The sequence below is a fragment of the Mustelus asterias genome, chromosome 26 (assembly GCF_964213995.1).
Source record: "Mustelus asterias chromosome 26, sMusAst1.hap1.1, whole genome shotgun sequence".
Taxonomy (NCBI): Eukaryota; Metazoa; Chordata; class Chondrichthyes; order Carcharhiniformes; family Triakidae; genus Mustelus; species Mustelus asterias.
This window is the reverse complement of record NC_135826.1, coordinates 15,895,802-15,912,877: the sequence shown is the minus strand read 5'-3', so window position 1 is coordinate 15,912,877 and position 17,076 is coordinate 15,895,802. Positions and strand designations below refer to the sequence as shown.

General features: G+C 47.9%; 1 protein-coding gene across 1 annotated transcript in view; it reads left to right on the top strand.

The window, feature by feature from the left end:
- Nucleotides 1-17,076, top strand: part of LOC144479387 (uncharacterized) — a 38,306-nt gene that overhangs the window by 14,994 nt on the left and 6,236 nt on the right. Inside the window, exon 2 of the mRNA XM_078198008.1 lies at nucleotides 15,237-15,378. Within this exon, the coding sequence (XP_078054134.1) occupies nucleotides 15,247-15,378 (132 nt within the window). The 5' untranslated portion in view covers nucleotides 15,237-15,246. The remainder of the gene's footprint in view (nucleotides 1-15,236; nucleotides 15,379-17,076) is intronic.

Below are 17,076 nucleotides of genomic sequence, written 5' to 3'. Positions count from 1 at the left end.
TAATAGCCTCGAAATAAGAATGAAGGAGGTATTTGTAAAATTGAAATTAAGCTCACATTACAATTCCAGATGTGGAAGGCCATTTGGCCAATCCTAATGAATAATCCAGAAGGAGCCTGCAGTCATTGTTTGTTCAATGATTTCAGTGGATTTCCTCCTCTCTAACCAGCGGCGCATTTCATGAATGTTTCATTCTTTGTGCAGTGATATAGGAACAGGAGGAGGGGATTTAACATCTCCAGTCTTTTCCACCATTTAAGCAGATCATCACTGATCCGAGCCTAATTCCAAATACCAATGTTTGACCCGCATTAATTCAGATGTTTGGTCAGTGAAAAGCTATCAGTCACAAATTTGAATATAATTATTTTTTTAGCTTCAGTTACTATTTGTGGGAGAGTTACAAACTTCCACCAGCCTTTGTGTGTAGAATTGTTTCCTGATTTCACTCCTGAAATATCTGGCTCTACATTTTAGACTATTTCCCATCATCCTAAACTCCCCAACAGGTGGAAATAGTGTTTATCCGTTTTTTGATCTTCAAAACTCAGAAAAAATATCCCTGAATTCTCTGACTCTCAGGAATGCAACTCTGCACTGTGTCATCTCTCCTTGTAATTTAACCCTTAGAATTCAGATATCATTGTGGTAAATCTCAGCTGCATTCTCTCCAAGGCCAATATATCCTTCCTGATGTGTGATACTCACAGCTGCTCACAGTGCTCCAGATGTGCACCGATCAGGCTTTTTTTTATTGCTGAAGCAACTTTCTACCCATGGATTCTAGTTCTCGACAGAAAGGACACCATTCCAGCAGCCTTTTGATTACTTTTCTCTCTGTTCAAGACATTTAAATAATCCTGACACATGAAAACCCAAATCTCTTTGAATCGTCACTGTGTCTAGCTTTTCATCATTTATAAGCAGCGTATTCTAAGTGCCTCACCCATTATAGATTCAAAATGATTACTCTCACATTTGCCTGAATCCATTTCCCAAAGTTCTGCCCAAACACAAAATCTCTCAACATTATTTTGTGAGACTTCCGTCTAGACTGCCACCTATCTCTGTGTCATCAGTAAACTTGATTATGTGTGTGTCTATCCCAATATCTAAGTTGCTAATAAAATGGTAATGAGTTGATGCCTGCACACAGATCCATGAATATCATGGTTCATCCTGTCAATTAGAGTAGTTTCCACTCTCCTTACTCTCTGACTTTAATGCCCTCCTTTGAGGCAAGCCTGGAAGCAGAGGGCATTTCACTTGGTATGAGGCTGTTGAGAGGGGCTCCTGCTGTCTTCCTCCTCCTGGCTTCCCACTTAATGAGAGTGAATGAATGGTGGTGGACAATTAGACAACTCACTGGAGGAGGAAGCTCCACAAATATCCCCATCCTCAATGATGGAGAAGCCCAGCACATCAGTGCAAAAGCTAAGGCTGAAGCATTCGTAGCAATCTTCAGCCAGAAGTGCTGAGTGGGTGATCCATCTCAGCCTCCTCCAGTGGTCCCCAGCATCTCAGATGCAAGTCTCCAGCCATTTCAATTCACTCCATGTGGCACGGGGGTGGCACAGTGGTTAGCACTGCTGCCCCACAGCGCCAGGGACCTGGGTTCAATTCCGGCCTCAGGTCACTATCTGTATGGATTCTGCACATTCTCCCCGTGTCTACGTGGGTTTCCTCTGGGTGCTCTGGTTTCCTCCCACAGTCCAAGGAAGTGCGGGTTAGGTGGATTGGCCATGCTAAATTAATCCTAGTGTCAGGGGGATTAGCAGGGTAAATATGAGGGAATAGAGCCTGGGTGGGATTGTGGTCGGTGCAGACTCGATGGATCATATGGCCTCCTTCTGCACTGTGGGGATTCTATGATTCCATGATTCTATGATATCAAGAAACGGTTGGAGGCACTGGATACTGCAAAGGTAATGGGCCCTGATATCATTCCGGCAATGGGACTGAAGACTTGTGCTCCACAACTTACCGCTCCCCTCGCCAAGCTCTTCCAGTACAGTTTCAACACTGGCATCTACCCAACAATGTGGAAAATTGCCCAGGTATGTCCTGTAAACAAAATGGAGGACATATCCAACCCGGCCAATTACTGCCCAATCAGTCTACTCTCGATCATCAGTAAAGTGATGGAAGGGGTCATCGACAGTGCTATCAAGCAGTACCTGCTCAGCAATAACCTGCTCAGTGACACCCAATTTGGGTTTCACCAGGGTCACTCAGCTCCTGATTCATTACAGCCTTGGTTCAAACATGGACGAAAGAGCTGAATTCCAGAGGTGAGGTGAGAGTGACAGCCCTTGACATCAAAGCCACATTCGACCAACTGTGGCATCAAGGAGCCCTGGCGAAACAGGATTCAATGGGTATCAGGGGGCAAACTGTCTGCAAGTAACATTCATGCCACACAAATGTCAGGCAATGAGTCTATTTTGCCTCTCCCTATACCTTTCTCCGATATGCATCATCTCACACTTCTGGGTTAGAATCCGTCTCCCACTTGTCTGTCTATTTTGCAAGCCTATATAATGTTCCATTGTTGATTTGTCTCATCCTTAATGCAAACTTGGTAACATTGGAAAATACGGAATTTTTACTCTTTATTCCGATATGTAAGTTGTTTAGTTATATCTAAAAATAAACACAGGTCCCATCAGATACCTTTGGAGAACATCACTGTCCCACCACCCTCCTGTGTCAAAAACAACCAGTCACTCACCGTTTTCTGTCCTTAAGCCAAGCTTTTTATTGAAACTGACCCTTATGTTCCATGAGCCTCAATTTTGCTAATCATTTTGTACCTGGGTAGACACATCCTGAATATCCCAAAAGATGATATTCATTGCATCCCTTCATCAGCCTTCTCTGTTCATCCAAGAATTCAATAAGGTTCATCAAGTGACACCTGCCTTTGGCTAATTCTTGCTGATTCTCCTTAATTCGCTCAAACTTCTCCAAATCCCCGTTGCTTTTTTTCCTTGATTGTGGATTCCAGAACCTTACCCACTGCTGGTGTTAAACTATCCTGCCTGTACTTAGTAGAAATGTTCTTATGCCCTTTTTTAATGAAAGTGTCATATTTGCCACTTCATCCTTTGGCATTTGCCCCGTATCTGGATCAGATTGGAAGATGATGGCAAGCCACTGTCTTTACTCCCACTTCCCTTCGTAAGCTGGGATGTGAGTCACTTAGACCAAGTGACTCATTAACCTGCAGATCAGACATGGGGCCCAATTTTGCCATCGCGTTGCGCCCATTTTCGGGCGTGAATACTTGGTAAAGTTGGGTGTGAGGTGAGTAGCGCGACCGTGCCCGCCTCTGCGCCAGTTCCCCCTTCACCAAGGCCCGAAAATGGACACGATCAGGACCGAAATGGACCGAAACAGGCACGACGGTAATTTGAATGCATTTGAATTGAATTAATGGGCTGCTCGCCCAACTTTACCACTGCGTTCGCCAATCTGAAATCGGCACGAAACAGCAATGCTCCATAAAAGCCCGATTCGGGCGCTCCATCAGTGAGGGTTAGTGAGGAGGTAAGTGCATAGCGTCCGATGGCTCTCTCACGGGTGTCCTGTTGTTGTGGCCACTTTCTTTCTCGGGTCGGTGGCGGCTCTGTGAGTGTGTGGGGGTGGGGCGCTGTTGCTTGGAGGGTCTCCGATGTCCGACTTGCAGCACGGACCCGGGTCTCAGCGGTGCTGCAGGGTCCTAATGCACTCAGCTCACATCCAGCTGAAGGATATGCACAAAGCCCTTGCAAATTGCACTGCTGCAGCCTCTCAACTTTGCAAGGAGCTGTGGGGAGTATGTGGCTGGGGGAATTGGGGGGGGGCCTGTGATTGTGGGGAGTACGGGGAGTATGTGGCTGAGGGAATGCCGGGTCGGTGATTGTGGGGAGCATGTGGCTGGGGGAATTGGGGGGGCCTGTGATTGTGGGGAGCATGTGGCTGAGGGAATGCCGGGTCGGTGATTGTGGGGAGTATGTGACTGGGGGAATTGGGGGGGCCTGTGATTGTGGGGAGCATGTGGCTGAGGGAATGCCGGGTCGGTGATTGTGGGGAGTATGTGACTGGGGGAATTGGGGGGGCCTGTGATTGTGGGGAGTATGTCGCTGGGGGAATTGGGAGGGCCTGTGATTGTGGGGAGCATGTGGCTGAGGGAATGCCGGGTCGGTGATTGTGGGGAGTATGTGACTGGGGGAATTGGGGGGGCCTGTGATTGTGGGGAGCATGTGGCTGGGGGAATGCCGGGTTGGTGATTGTGGGGAGCATGTGGTTGGGGGAATTGGGGGGGCCTGTGATTGTGGGGAGTATGTCGCTGGGGGAATTGGGAGGGCCTGTGATTGTGGGGAGCATGTGGCTGAGGGAATGCCGGGTCGGTGATTGTGGGGAGTATGTGACTGGGGGAATTGGGGGGGCCTGTGATTGTGGAGAGCATGTGGCTGGGGGAATTGGGGGGGTGTGTGATTGTGGGGAGTACGTGGCTGAGGTAATGGGGAGGTCTATGATTGTGGGGACCATGTGGCTGGGGGAATTGGGGGGTATGGACAGTACCTGTTGATGTGCTAGGGTCAAGCAGTGTTCCTTAATCTCAACATGTGTTCCTCTCCATCCCCCAACCCCCTCCCCCTCACTACAGAGTGATGAGATGGCTTTTGCGATGTAACCAATCGACCTTGCTCTTCTTTTGGTTGCTGCTGGAGCTGAGGAGGAGGAGCGAGAGGAAGAATTGTGAGCACAGGAGACCCGGGCCCTTCCACTTGCAGGAGTAGAGGGAGACGATCACCAAAGCCAAGAGGTGGCCGCCATTCACCCAGAGTGGGGTCGCAGGAGAAGGAGGGAGCAGAGACCCTGGCAGTTCCGTGCACGAGTGTCATTTGAACAGATGTTGGACACTGTGTGTCGCCGACGTCCGAAAGGAGGCAGTGCAACACCTGTGCAATCTGCTGCAGGACCTGGTACCTCGAGGCGGGGGAGGCACCCACTCTCGGTGGCTGTCAAATTGACGGCCTCTCTGAACGTTTATGAGCCTGGCTCCTTCCAGACGCCTAGCGGAGATGTCTGTGGCATTTCCCAGTCAGCTGTGCACACCTGTGTCAAGCAGGTCACAGAAGTCCTGTATGCCCGGGCTGGGCAGTACATCAAATTTAATCTGGACCAGGCCCATCAGGGTGCCCAGGCTGCAGGACCCGCAGCCATTGCCTAACTTACAGGGGGCCATCGACTGCACACACGTCGCCCTCAAGGTCCCCCTACAGAATCCACGGAGATTCATCAACAGAAAGAGGTTCCACTCCCTGAATGTTCAGGTCGTGTGCGACCATAACATGAACATTATGCATGTCTGTGCAAGACATCCAGACAGCGTCCATGACAGTTTCAATGTCAGGAGCTCGGACATCCCGGAGGCATTTGAGGAGGAGTCCAGGCTGCAGGAGTGGCTCGTGGGTGATATGGGTTACCCGCTTCAGACATGGCCGATGACGCCTGTGCGGAGGCCTGTGACTGAGGCAGAGACCAGCTATAATGAGGCCCATGTTGCCACCCGCCCGATGGTGGAGAGGTGCATTGGGTTCCTCAAAATGCGATTCCGGTGCCTGGACCGATCTGGCGGGGCCCTCCAATACAGCCCAGTGATCTGTTCTCGCATGGTGGTCGTGTGCTGTGCCTTGCACAATCTGGCTCGACAGAGAGGTGACCTATTGGAGGAGGAGGAGGACATGGAGGATGACCATTCAGGTGTCACTGGGGAGGATGACCAGCAGGGGGAGGAGGAAGAAGAGGAAGAGCACGCCGAGGAACAGCACCCAGGCGCTGGAGGGCTGGCAGCTCAAATGAGGCATGGGAGGGCGGCAAGGGAGGCCCTGATCACCAAGCGGTTCACTCGCTAGGGGTTTGTGTCTGTGGGTTCCATCCCCTCCACCCCCAAAAATTCCTTCTATCTCCTGCAACATTGTCACACCAGAGTGGTGGGCCTGGGGTCTCTGTGCTAGTGAGTTTTTTGGCAGGCAGGATGGTGATGATGGTCCCTTCACCCATATCCTCCGAGGATTCAACCAAGCTGTCTGGACCAGAATGGGCGGGAGCTGCAGTATGGGCTGGAGTCCAGAATGCCGGATCAGTCCCTGCAACACAGGACACAAGGGAGGGAGAGGAATCCAGGATGCCAAGCACGTGATTCACATTTCTCCATTGAACATAGAACAAGCACCAAAAACACTATATCACAGGAACAGGCCCTTTGGCCCTCCAAGCCTGTAGCGACCAGGCTGTCCATCTGATTTGTTACCCCCTACCCTTCCGGGGACCATCTGCCTCTATTCCCATCCCATTCACATAGCTGTAGAGATTCCCCTGGCAGTGAGTTCCAGGCACCCACGACCCCCTCTGTGCAAATAAACATGCCTCGTACATCTCCTTTAAACTTTGCTCCTCGCACCCGAAACTCGTGCCCCCAAGAAGTTGCCTCAAAGTGACTGAAGGAATGACAGGTGCTCACGTCTGGACGGCAGCCCAACCATGCTGTCACTGACAGCCCGCATCTCCCCTTCCCCTGACAGCTCCAGCACCCGCTCCTCAAAGGGGGTGAGGACCCGGAGGTCTGGCTCACCATTCCCTGTCTTCGCCCTCTCACGAGTGTTATGTTCGGTTTTCTCCTGTGGAGACAGAAGGAGGATCTGGGGGAGATTTGGGAGAAGATGCAAGATGGGGTTCAGCACTCAGCCTTGCTGCACGGATGAGGTCATTGACTTTTTTCTGGCACCCCTTCCCGGTTCGGGGGGCCAGTGCCCTGGCACTGACCGAGGCAGCAACTTCCTCCCAGGCTACATTTCCGTCAGCCCCCTTTGGTCTGCATCCTCCTGGGGGGAAGAGGGTGTCCCGCCTCACCTCTGCTGCATCCAGCAGCGCCCCCAAGTCGCCCTCAGAAAATTGGGGGCTGGTCGTGTGCACATTTTGTGTAGGAATGCCTGCCTGTCCATTCTTGAGTTTTTAATGGAGCTGCCCCTCGTTAGAGCAGATCAGCTGCAGGCAGTTTGTTAGAGCATTCCAGCAAGTTTCATGCAGTTTGCTTGTTAGCATTGAGGGGAAGGCAAGTGAGCACTTACAGGTGTGCTGATGGGGAGGGGAGGGGAGGGGTGGTGGATCAGTGCTTCAATGATTGAGGACAGGGGACAGAGAAGAAGGTGTCACAGAGCCATTGGAATCCGGAGGAGATGGGGGCTTTATGCAGGAGTGTCCAGTGTGGGGGTGAGGGAGATCACCCTGCCTGATATCAATAGGGTGGAGGGGGAGGGTGGATCTCTCTGACTGAGATCGGAGTGGGGAAGGGGGGTCTGCTGCCACTCTGCCTGAAAACATTGGGGGGAAGGGGGGTCCGCTGCCACTCCGCCTGAGATCGGTGGGGGGGAAGGGGAGAGGGGCCTGGCATCTTTCTGGGTGGCGGGTGGGTGGGGGGATAAGTGCGTCAGTAATGTTGTGGGGGTGGGGCAATGTCTGTGGGTCCAGGGGGAGGCATTATCCGGCCCGGAGCGAAGTGGCAGGGGAAGCAGTATTCTATCATTTTTTTTCTGAGCATGAGCAGTTGGAGGCGCCGATCGGAGCTGCAGGGTTTTGCACGCATTAAGCCCCGTCCACAGGCTTGTGCAGCGCGATTCAGACTCACTGGTATTTTTTTCAGGCAGAGTGCACATGGGGACGCCGGAGAACAGATCTAAAAGTCGGATCTGAAACACTCCCAGATTCAAGTCTGCCCAGCACTTAGAATCAAAATGGTAAAATAGGGCCCATGATCGAACTTGCTCCAAATGTTTGATGCCATTTTTTGGTTTCAATCAGCTGAAAAACCATCAATGATTATTTGAGAGCAAATGTTCTAATTTGGAATGAGTTTGATCGCGGTTCAGCGGTGCTTTGTTATATCTGACATCAAGTGTGATCAAATGGCAAAAATGCTCAAAGCTATCCAATATGCATAAAGTTATCCAATATGCATAAAGTTATCCAATATGCATAAAGTTATCCAATATGCATAAAGTTATCCAATATGCATAAAGTTATCCAATCTGCATGAAGCTATCCAATATGCATAAAGCTATCCAATATGCATAAAGTTATCCAATATGCATGAAGCTATCCAATATGCATAAAGTTATCCAATATGCATAAAGCTATCCAATGTGCATGAAGCTATCCAATATGCATGAAGCTATCCAATATGCATAAAGTTATCCAATATGCATAAAGCTATCCAATATGCATGAAGCTATCCAATATGCATGAAGCTATCCAATATGCATAAAATTATCCAATATGCATCAAGTTATCCAATATGCATAAAGCTATCCAATATGCATGAAGCTATCCAATATGCATGAAGCTATCCAATATGCATAAAATTATCCAATATGCATCAAGTTATCCAATATGCATAAAGTTATCCAATATACATAAAACTATCCTATATGCATAAAGCTACCCAATATGCATGAAGCTATCCAATGTGGGCGGAGAGGTGGCAGATGGAATTTAATCCGGATAAATGCGAAGTGATGCATTTTGGAAGAAATAATGTAGGGGGGAGTTATACAATAAATGGCAGAGCCATCAAGAGGATAGAAACACAGAGGGACCGAGGTGTGCAAGTCCACAAATCCTTGAAGGTGGCAACACAGGTGGAGAAGGTGGTGAAGAAGGCATATGGTATGCTTGCCTTTGTAGGACGGGGTATAGAGTATAAAAGCTGGAGTCTGATGATGCAGCTGCATAGAACGCTGGTTAGGCCACATTTGGAGTACTGCGTCCAGTTCTGGTCGCCACACTACCAGAAGGACGTGGAGGCGTTAGAGAGAGTGCGGAGAAGGTTTACCAGGATGTTGCCTGGTATGGAGGGTCTTACCTATGAGGGGCGATTGGGTAAACTGGGGTTGTTCTCCCCGGAACGACGGAGAATGAGGGGAGATCTAATAGAGGTGTACAAGATTATGAAGGGGATGGATAGGGTGAATGCTGGGAGGCTTTTTCTCAGATCAGAAGTGACGATCACGAGGGGTCATGGGCTCAAGGTGAGAGGGGCGAAGAATAACTCAGATATTAGAGGGATGTTTTTTACACAGAGGGTGGTGGGGGCCTGGAATGCGCTGCCAAGTAGGGTGGTGGAGGCAGACACGCTGACATCGTTTAAGACTTACCTGGATAGTCACATGAGCAGCCTGGGAATGGAGGGATACAAACGATTGGTCTAGTTGGACCAATAAGCGGCACAGGCTTGGAGGGCCGAAGGGCCTGTTTCCTGTGCTGTACTGTTCTTTGTTTGTTCTTTGCTCAGCAACCTTCACTGAGAAATACAAGAAAAATAATTACTTAAATAACATGTGAATTGATTCAGTTTTGTCATTTAGTCCAAAACATCTTTCCATTATCCAGTACATGCTTGAGAGCACCCTCCAAAATCCCATCAATTCTTAATTCATTTTAGTTCCAACGTCTATAGTTTTCACCCACCCACCCTCAGTCTGAGAATCTAGGCTTCGAGGCTCTCCACCCCCTCACTCTATCTCAGGGTCTAAACTATCTACCGCTATCCAGCCTCAGGGTCTAAAACCTCCACCCTCGCTCAGTCTCAGTGTCTAAGTTCACATCCCCCATCCAGTATCAGGGTCTAAACTCTTCCCACCCCTATTTCCCTCCAGTCTCCAAACTCTAACCCTATCTTCTTCCCTCCAACTCCAAACTCTCGTACCCCCACCGTCCAGTCTCCACAGTCGCTCCTTTCTCTCTCCCTCCACTCTCCAAACTCTTCCCCCTCCCTCCAGTCTCAGGCCCCACTGCATTGCAAACCCCTCCCCCCCTCCCCTCTATAGTCACCTCCTTGCCGGCACCATTGCTGCTTCCGTGCTCGCTGCAAACCACAGCAGGACTGAGCTCACTGTCACAGCCAGCTCCAGCTGGTCCTGCAAAATGAGCTCCCGTGGGGAGTGGGGGAGGGAGGAATGAGAGGAAGAAGGGTGGTGGGATGGAGAGAGAGGAATGGTAAGGGAGAGAAGGTGAGAGAGAAGGGGATGGGAAGAGAGAGGGGGAAAGAGGGGGAGGGGTGGGCAAGAGGGAGACGGAGAGAATGGGGGAGGGGAGAGAGAAAGAAATGGGAGAGGGGGTGAATGGGGAAAGAGAGGCAGAGGGAGAGGAGGAAGAGATGGAGAGGGAGGAGAGAGGGGGTGAATGGGGAAAGAGAGGGAGAGGGAAGGGGAAGAGATGGAGGTGAGACCTGCTGCAGACTGGAATGGGGTGTGTGTTGGAGGTTTGGAGGTCACAGAAGGAAATGGCTTGGGGGTTTGGGGTGAAAACTCCTCCATGGGTGGAGATGGAGCGAGTCTATTGCAATCTGGAGGAGCTTGGGGTGCGGGTCAGGGTTATGACGAAAAACATAAAAGTTGCTTATTTAAACGTATGTTTAAACAGAGACTGCTTTTTCTAAAGTTCGCTCAGTTTTCGAATGTTTGATGGTATGGAAATTCAGAAATATGGTACTTTGTGATTTTGATGTCTAAATGCTTAAGTGATATTGCCAATGGTAAATGTTTGAACACTGTAGTTTGAGACAACTGAAGTGATTGCTGTCAGTTATGTTATTTACAATAATGATAGTTACGTACTGCTTCTGAATGCAACTGATGACAAATGATAGCTAAGTAGTTGTTTTAACAAAACTGATGCCAACTGAGTGCAAATGAACACTGTTTAAGGCAGATGATGTCAAATGAAATCAGTCAGTTTGGATAGGGAATCTCGAGGGGCTGAATAGACTCATCCTGTTCCTATCTTCTTCGTGGTGGTGTTTCTCTGAGGTTGAGAAAGGAAGATATCTCGTCACTTGGCCCATGATTAACCTGTTCGATGCTGGTACTTGGGTGAAAACTGTCCACAAAACCTTCCCAGAGCTGATACTGTTTCTACTGATAATTTAAAATTAATCAAAAAACACAAAGAAAGGGTGGAATTTAACCAGCACATCCGCCCGAGGTTCGTACAATCCCGCCTGAGGCCAATGGAGAATGCTGTTCTCTGAGCGTCGCCCGCCCCCAGAATCGGGGCAGGCATGCCGGTAAAATTCCGGCCAAAGAGAGAGGATCCAATGTCACAATTACATTTTAGGCCAATGTTCCTGTAAAGCTGGACACTGCATACCTGTGGTGTAGTGAGCTTGTCAGAGCTGGAACACAGGGTCAGTTCACTTACTTATATATTATCATGCTGATCACACTATTTAATGTGTTTGGAACGCAGCAAGGTCAATGGATATGTTATTTGGTATCCAAGGTTCTTAAAAGGTCTGGGCCACCCTTAATGGAGTTGAAGTGCAGATTTAAAGACATTTTGTGGTTGAGATAAATAGAAAATTAATCAAAAATAAAGGAAATTAAAAAGAGGTCATGCAAATATTAAATTTCAAAGTATTGTTACCATCCTCAGTTTTAAAAGAGGAATTTGATACTTAAGCAAGATTCTGAAAGATATGACACCATCTCATTTAATCCGTTTGTCTTCCATTTCCCAATCAATGATGTGGCCATAGATCTGAAGGGATGGCTCCTGGAAGACTGTGTGTGTATATAATGTGGGAGTTTATCCGCCGTTCAGTGGAGCTGCTCAGGCGATCACAAGGTGAGTTTGTCTCATTCCTTCCAGTGTTCATTGATTAATTGGGTGGAATGGGAGGGTTCAGTTCACATTCTGTGTGTGTGGACATCCAGATGGAACAGGGTATAAATTCCCCAACCTATTTGCTATTTCCTGATAGGAGTAACTTCTCAATTTTGGCATTATTCTAAAACATTCTTTTGCACCTTCTCCAGTAACACTCTGTCCTTTTTCTGATATGGAGGCCAGAACCATTCACAATTCTCCAAGTGTGCTCCAATCAAAATTTATTAGAAGTTTATACTTTTCAATCCTATCCTTCTAGAACTCAAGCCAGTGCTTTGTTTGCTTTTTCAAGATGTTGTTAACCAGTATCGCTACTTTTAGTGGTTTATACATTTATTTCTCCAGATGTTTGTTGCTGTACTTCTTTTAAATGGCTATTTTCTGAGGGATCTCTGATTCCCAAGTCAGAATTGTTGAATAAACTCGAGGCAAATTCCAAACTCCCTCAAAGACATCAAGTATGACACAGCAGTAGAGGAAGAGATTGGGTAGAGAAAATGCGTAATACAGAGATGGTGGTGTAGTGGTGCTCTCATTGCGTTCGTCATCCTCAGGCCCAGGCCAGGTTCTGGGTTCAAAAGCCTGGTGGAACGAAAGTTCAAATACTAAGGCTGGAATTTTACTGCCACACCTGCCCTGAAACTGATGGCGTGGCTCGCAGAACAGAATTCTCTGTTTACCTCAGGTGGGATTTTGTGAGCCTCGCCTGAGTGAGGCCTAAATCAGGAATAGAAAGCTACTCTCGTTAATAATGACTCTGACAATTATCTGGTTCACTGATGCCCAGTAGGGCAGTAAATTTGTCTTATCTGCTGTGGCCGACACAACAATCTGGCTGCCTCTTAACTGCCCTCTGCAATATCCCAGCAAAACCTTCCTCTATTTTGGGTGACCCCTCCCCCACACCCCTTTATAAGAGGCTGCTCCTTTTTACTTTGCCTGTCAGTCAGTTTGATTTCGTTTATTTGATTTGCCAAAGTGATTGCAAGCCGCACAGTTCAAGGGCAATTAAGGATGGGCAACAAATGCTGGCTTTGCCAAAATGTCCACATCCCATGAAAAACAATAAAAACCATCTATACAATAATGTAGTAAACAGTGCTTTCTACCCATTGACTTCAGACAATGAGGGAGTGGGGAGGGAGCTGTGTATTGTGTAGGGAATTTAGAGTTTAGCAAAAGCAAGATGGGAAGATCCAGGAGAAACTGATTAGAACACTACAATGTGCCAAATATTTGTATGTAATTATTTACATTCTATATAATGTGTGCATGTCAACGGATGAGCGTGTATATATATTTATATCATTGTAGTCTAATTGTCATATATTTCCCATAAAATATCATTGATCAGAGGCTGGTGTTCCATGACTGGGACAGTTCAGACGGTAATTAAGAATAAACCATTGGGTCTGTGCAGGACTGGTGTCACATATAGGCGAGACTCGGTAATGATGGTCATTTTGGGATGAAAGGGCATTTGGGGAACAAGTGAACCAGTGTGATTTTTTGTAACAATCCAACAGCTTTTTGGCATTTTAATGGCTGCATACAGTGACACCAGTGTTATTGACCAGAATGGAGATAAACGGCTAATTCTCCTGTCAATCACATTTGGAGCCCATTATTTGACTAAAAGCAACTTCATTTATCTGCAGACATTTAGTGGAATTTGAACACATTTTCTGGATGGTTAGTTGAAGTATTTAAAGTACGAATCCTAACCCACTGAACTACTTGAGCCATTCAGTTAGTGACTCAGAGACTGGAATTTTTGGATTTGATTTGATTTATTATTGTCACAAATATTAGTGTAAAAACAAAAGTATTGTGTTTTGCGCGCTCTACAGACAAAACATACCGTTCATAGAGAAGGAAAGGAGAGAGTGCAGAATGTTGTGTTACAGTCATGGCTCGGGTGTAGAGAAAGATCAACTTAATGTGAGATAGGTCCATTCAAAAGTCTGATGGCAGCAGGGACGAAGTTGTTCTTGACTCGGTTGGTATGTGTCCTTAGACCTTTGTATCTTTTTCCTGATGGAAGAAGTTGAAAGGGAGTATGTCTGGGGTGTGTGAGGTCCTTAATTATGCTGGCTGCCTTTCTAAGGCAGCGGGAAGTGTAGAAAGTGTCAATGGGTGGGAGGCTGGTTTGAGTGATGGACTGGGCTTTGTTCAAGACCCTTTGTAGTCTTGGACAGAGTAGGAACCATACCAAGCTACGATACAATCAGAAATAATGGTTTCTATGGTGCATCTGTTAAAGTTGGTGAGAGTCGGAATGGACATGCCAAATTTCTTTATTCTTCTGAGAATGTAGAGGTGTTGGTGGGTTTTCTTAACTACAGCGTCAGCATGGAGGGACCAGGACAGGTTGTTGGTGATCTGGACACCTAAAAACATGAAGCTCTCAACCATTTCTACTTTGTCCCGATTGATGTAGACAGGGGCACGTCCTCCACTCCACTTCCTGAAGTCACTGAATGAGAATCACTCATCCAATCAGTATAATTTAAATTAGTTGCATATGTTTTCTTTACTCTTTCCAATAATTTGCCTTAAATATGGAACAACATTAATTAAATAACAGGAAGATTCCAATCCACTCACCATGACCATGAAGTATTTTATCTGTTGAATGGGAGAGTGCATGATCAGGCTTGCCCATTGCACTGGGGGTGCTGCTGACACCTGCAATCACGGTTTACCAGGCTCGGGTAGAGTAAAGGATCAGGGAGCCAATGAGTTTAAACTGAGGCTTTACCTGATGCAATTTTTCAAAGCTATCTCGGCCTTTTGGCTGAAGTGAAGTGTGAGATCAAGCCCGAGAGGGGGCGCAATTCCTCACCCTGTCAGCTTGGGTCTTGTTTAATCAAACCCAAGATGGGATGCAAGACCGAATTGTCTTGACAGCCTGGATCTAGTTTGTCCCAAATGTGGGGACTATGATTGGACTTAATTTGAACTGGCTTTTTTGATTAGAAATGAAGAACCAAAAGGAAGCAATAAAAAAATGGAAAAATGTAAAAAGGTGACAGCAGTTTATTCATTTGTGGGGCTGGCTGGCCAGCATTTATTGCCCATCCTTAGTTGCTCTTAATCTGAGTGGCTTGTTGGGCCATTTCAGAGGGCAGTTGAGAGTCAACCACATTGCCAGGGATCTGGAGTCACGTGTAGACCAGATCAGGTAAGGATGGTGGATTTCTTTCCCAATAGTGAAACAGATGGGTTATCTGGCAATTGACAATGGTTTCATGGTCATCAGTAGATTCTTAATTCCAGATTTTTTTTATTGAATTCAAATTTCACCATCTACCATGGTGGGACTCGAACCTGGGTCCCCAGAACATTAGCTGAGTTTCTGGACTGGTGGTCCAGCGATAATACCACTCGGCCATCGCCTCCCCATTGATTGAGGAGGATAATATTTGTACATTTGCAGAATAATTTTCCCAAACAGCTATTTTCCCATCAGTGTGTGAAGGTTGTCCACACCATGTCTGATGCCATTGGCTTTGCTCCATTAGATTGTCCAGCATGAAGCTCTCTCTGTTTCTGGGCTGTGTGCTGCTGTCTATTCTGGTTGCAGCCTCAGGCCACACATTTGATTCAAGACTGAATGGAGACTGGAAGATCTGGAAATCACAACATGAGAAGCAGTACACCGAGGTAAAAGGGGGATTTGTTCCAGTCTGGAACCTATTCCAAACATTCAGCTCACTCTCAAGGGGAAAGGGATTCCACACACTCGGTAAATTATTGAGAATTTTTACTTGGAGTTAAGGTGGGAGAGGTGAGTTTCCTGTTGAGGGGAATGGATATAGGAAGTGAAATTGGAAACACATTGATCCGAAGGTTCTCGGGGATTTCTCCCCATCTCTAACTCCAGTCGAGGACTGACTGAACTTACAGTGAAACAGCAGAGATCTGGGGCAGAATTAAATGGAGGTGACAGGGCTCTCGCCCACTGGCTGGAGAGTTGGTGAAAGTCCCACATCACCTGCTTTCGGGAAGACCCGCTGAATTAAGTGCCAAGCAAGACTTCAATGTGCAGTGACAGGACTTCCACAGGATCAAGAACCCCGAGGGCTGAAATCACATCACCCAAGAGTTGCCAGTCAATCAAAGGCTGACAGCTATGCATTGCTTGGCAGTGCCACCAGGGGGTGGTGTTGCTTCCTGTAAAACGCCCACCTGAGGCCTTGTCCATTGGTGAGCGATGGCGGGCTGGGATGGCCAGAGTTGGTGATGACCTGGCAACAAGGACAAAGCAGTGACTCTCACTGGATCCCCGCACTTCACAACACTGATTCCCTCATTTGGGGGGCCTACATCCTGGAGGTCTGTAAGCAACTCCAACAGAGTTTGCTTTTCAGGCCTGGCGCATGATGAATGTCCTGCCGGGGTGGATACCAGCCATGGTGAGATGAGACCTTTGTTTGGGCATCAGTTGGCCACATTAGGACCTCGATTGCCAGTGGTGGGAGGGCCATCCATGGGCCTTCACACCCTGAACTTAATTGGACAAGTGGCATAGAAACATAGAAACCCGACAGTGCAGAAAGAGGCCATCTGGCCCATCGAGTTTGCACCGACCACAATCCCACCCAGGCCCGACCCCCATATCCCTACACATTTACCCGCTAACCCCTCTAACCTATACGTCTCAGGGCACTAAGGGGCAATTTCAGCATGGCCAATCAACCTAACCCACACATCTTTGGACTGTGGGAGGGAACTGGAGCACCCGGAGGAAACCCACGCAGACGCGAGGAGAATGTACAAACTCTACAGAGACTGACCCAAGCCGGGAATCGAACCCAGGTCCCAGGAGCTGTGAAGCAGCGGTGCTAACCACTGTGCTACCATGCCAGCATGAAGGATGAGGGGTTCCAACCTGTCACCCAATGGAGGACTGAGGGTGGGGCTGGTCTCTGTCTAATTTCAGACTTAATGGATATGGTGGGATGGGGTGTGGGGAGAAGGGGCTGGGGGGGGGTGAGGAATGACAGTAAATAGTCAGGTAGAGATTGATGGGGTGACATGTTTGAGAGAGGCTGAGGGCGAGGAACCGTTGAACAGAAATATTAACAGGATCACTGAGGTAATGGAGTTGGGCAGGAAATTTGATGAAGACGAACATCTCGCCAAGGCCATCCCCACATCCCCACTTCTTGCCTTCAAACAACCACACAACCTCAAACAGACCATTGTCCGCAGCAACCTACCCAGCCTTCAGGAGAACAGTGACCACGACACCACACAACCCTGCCACAGCAACCTCTACAAGACGTGCTGGATCATCGACACGGATGCCATCATCTCACGTGAGAACACCATCTACCAGGTACATGGTGTCTACTCTTG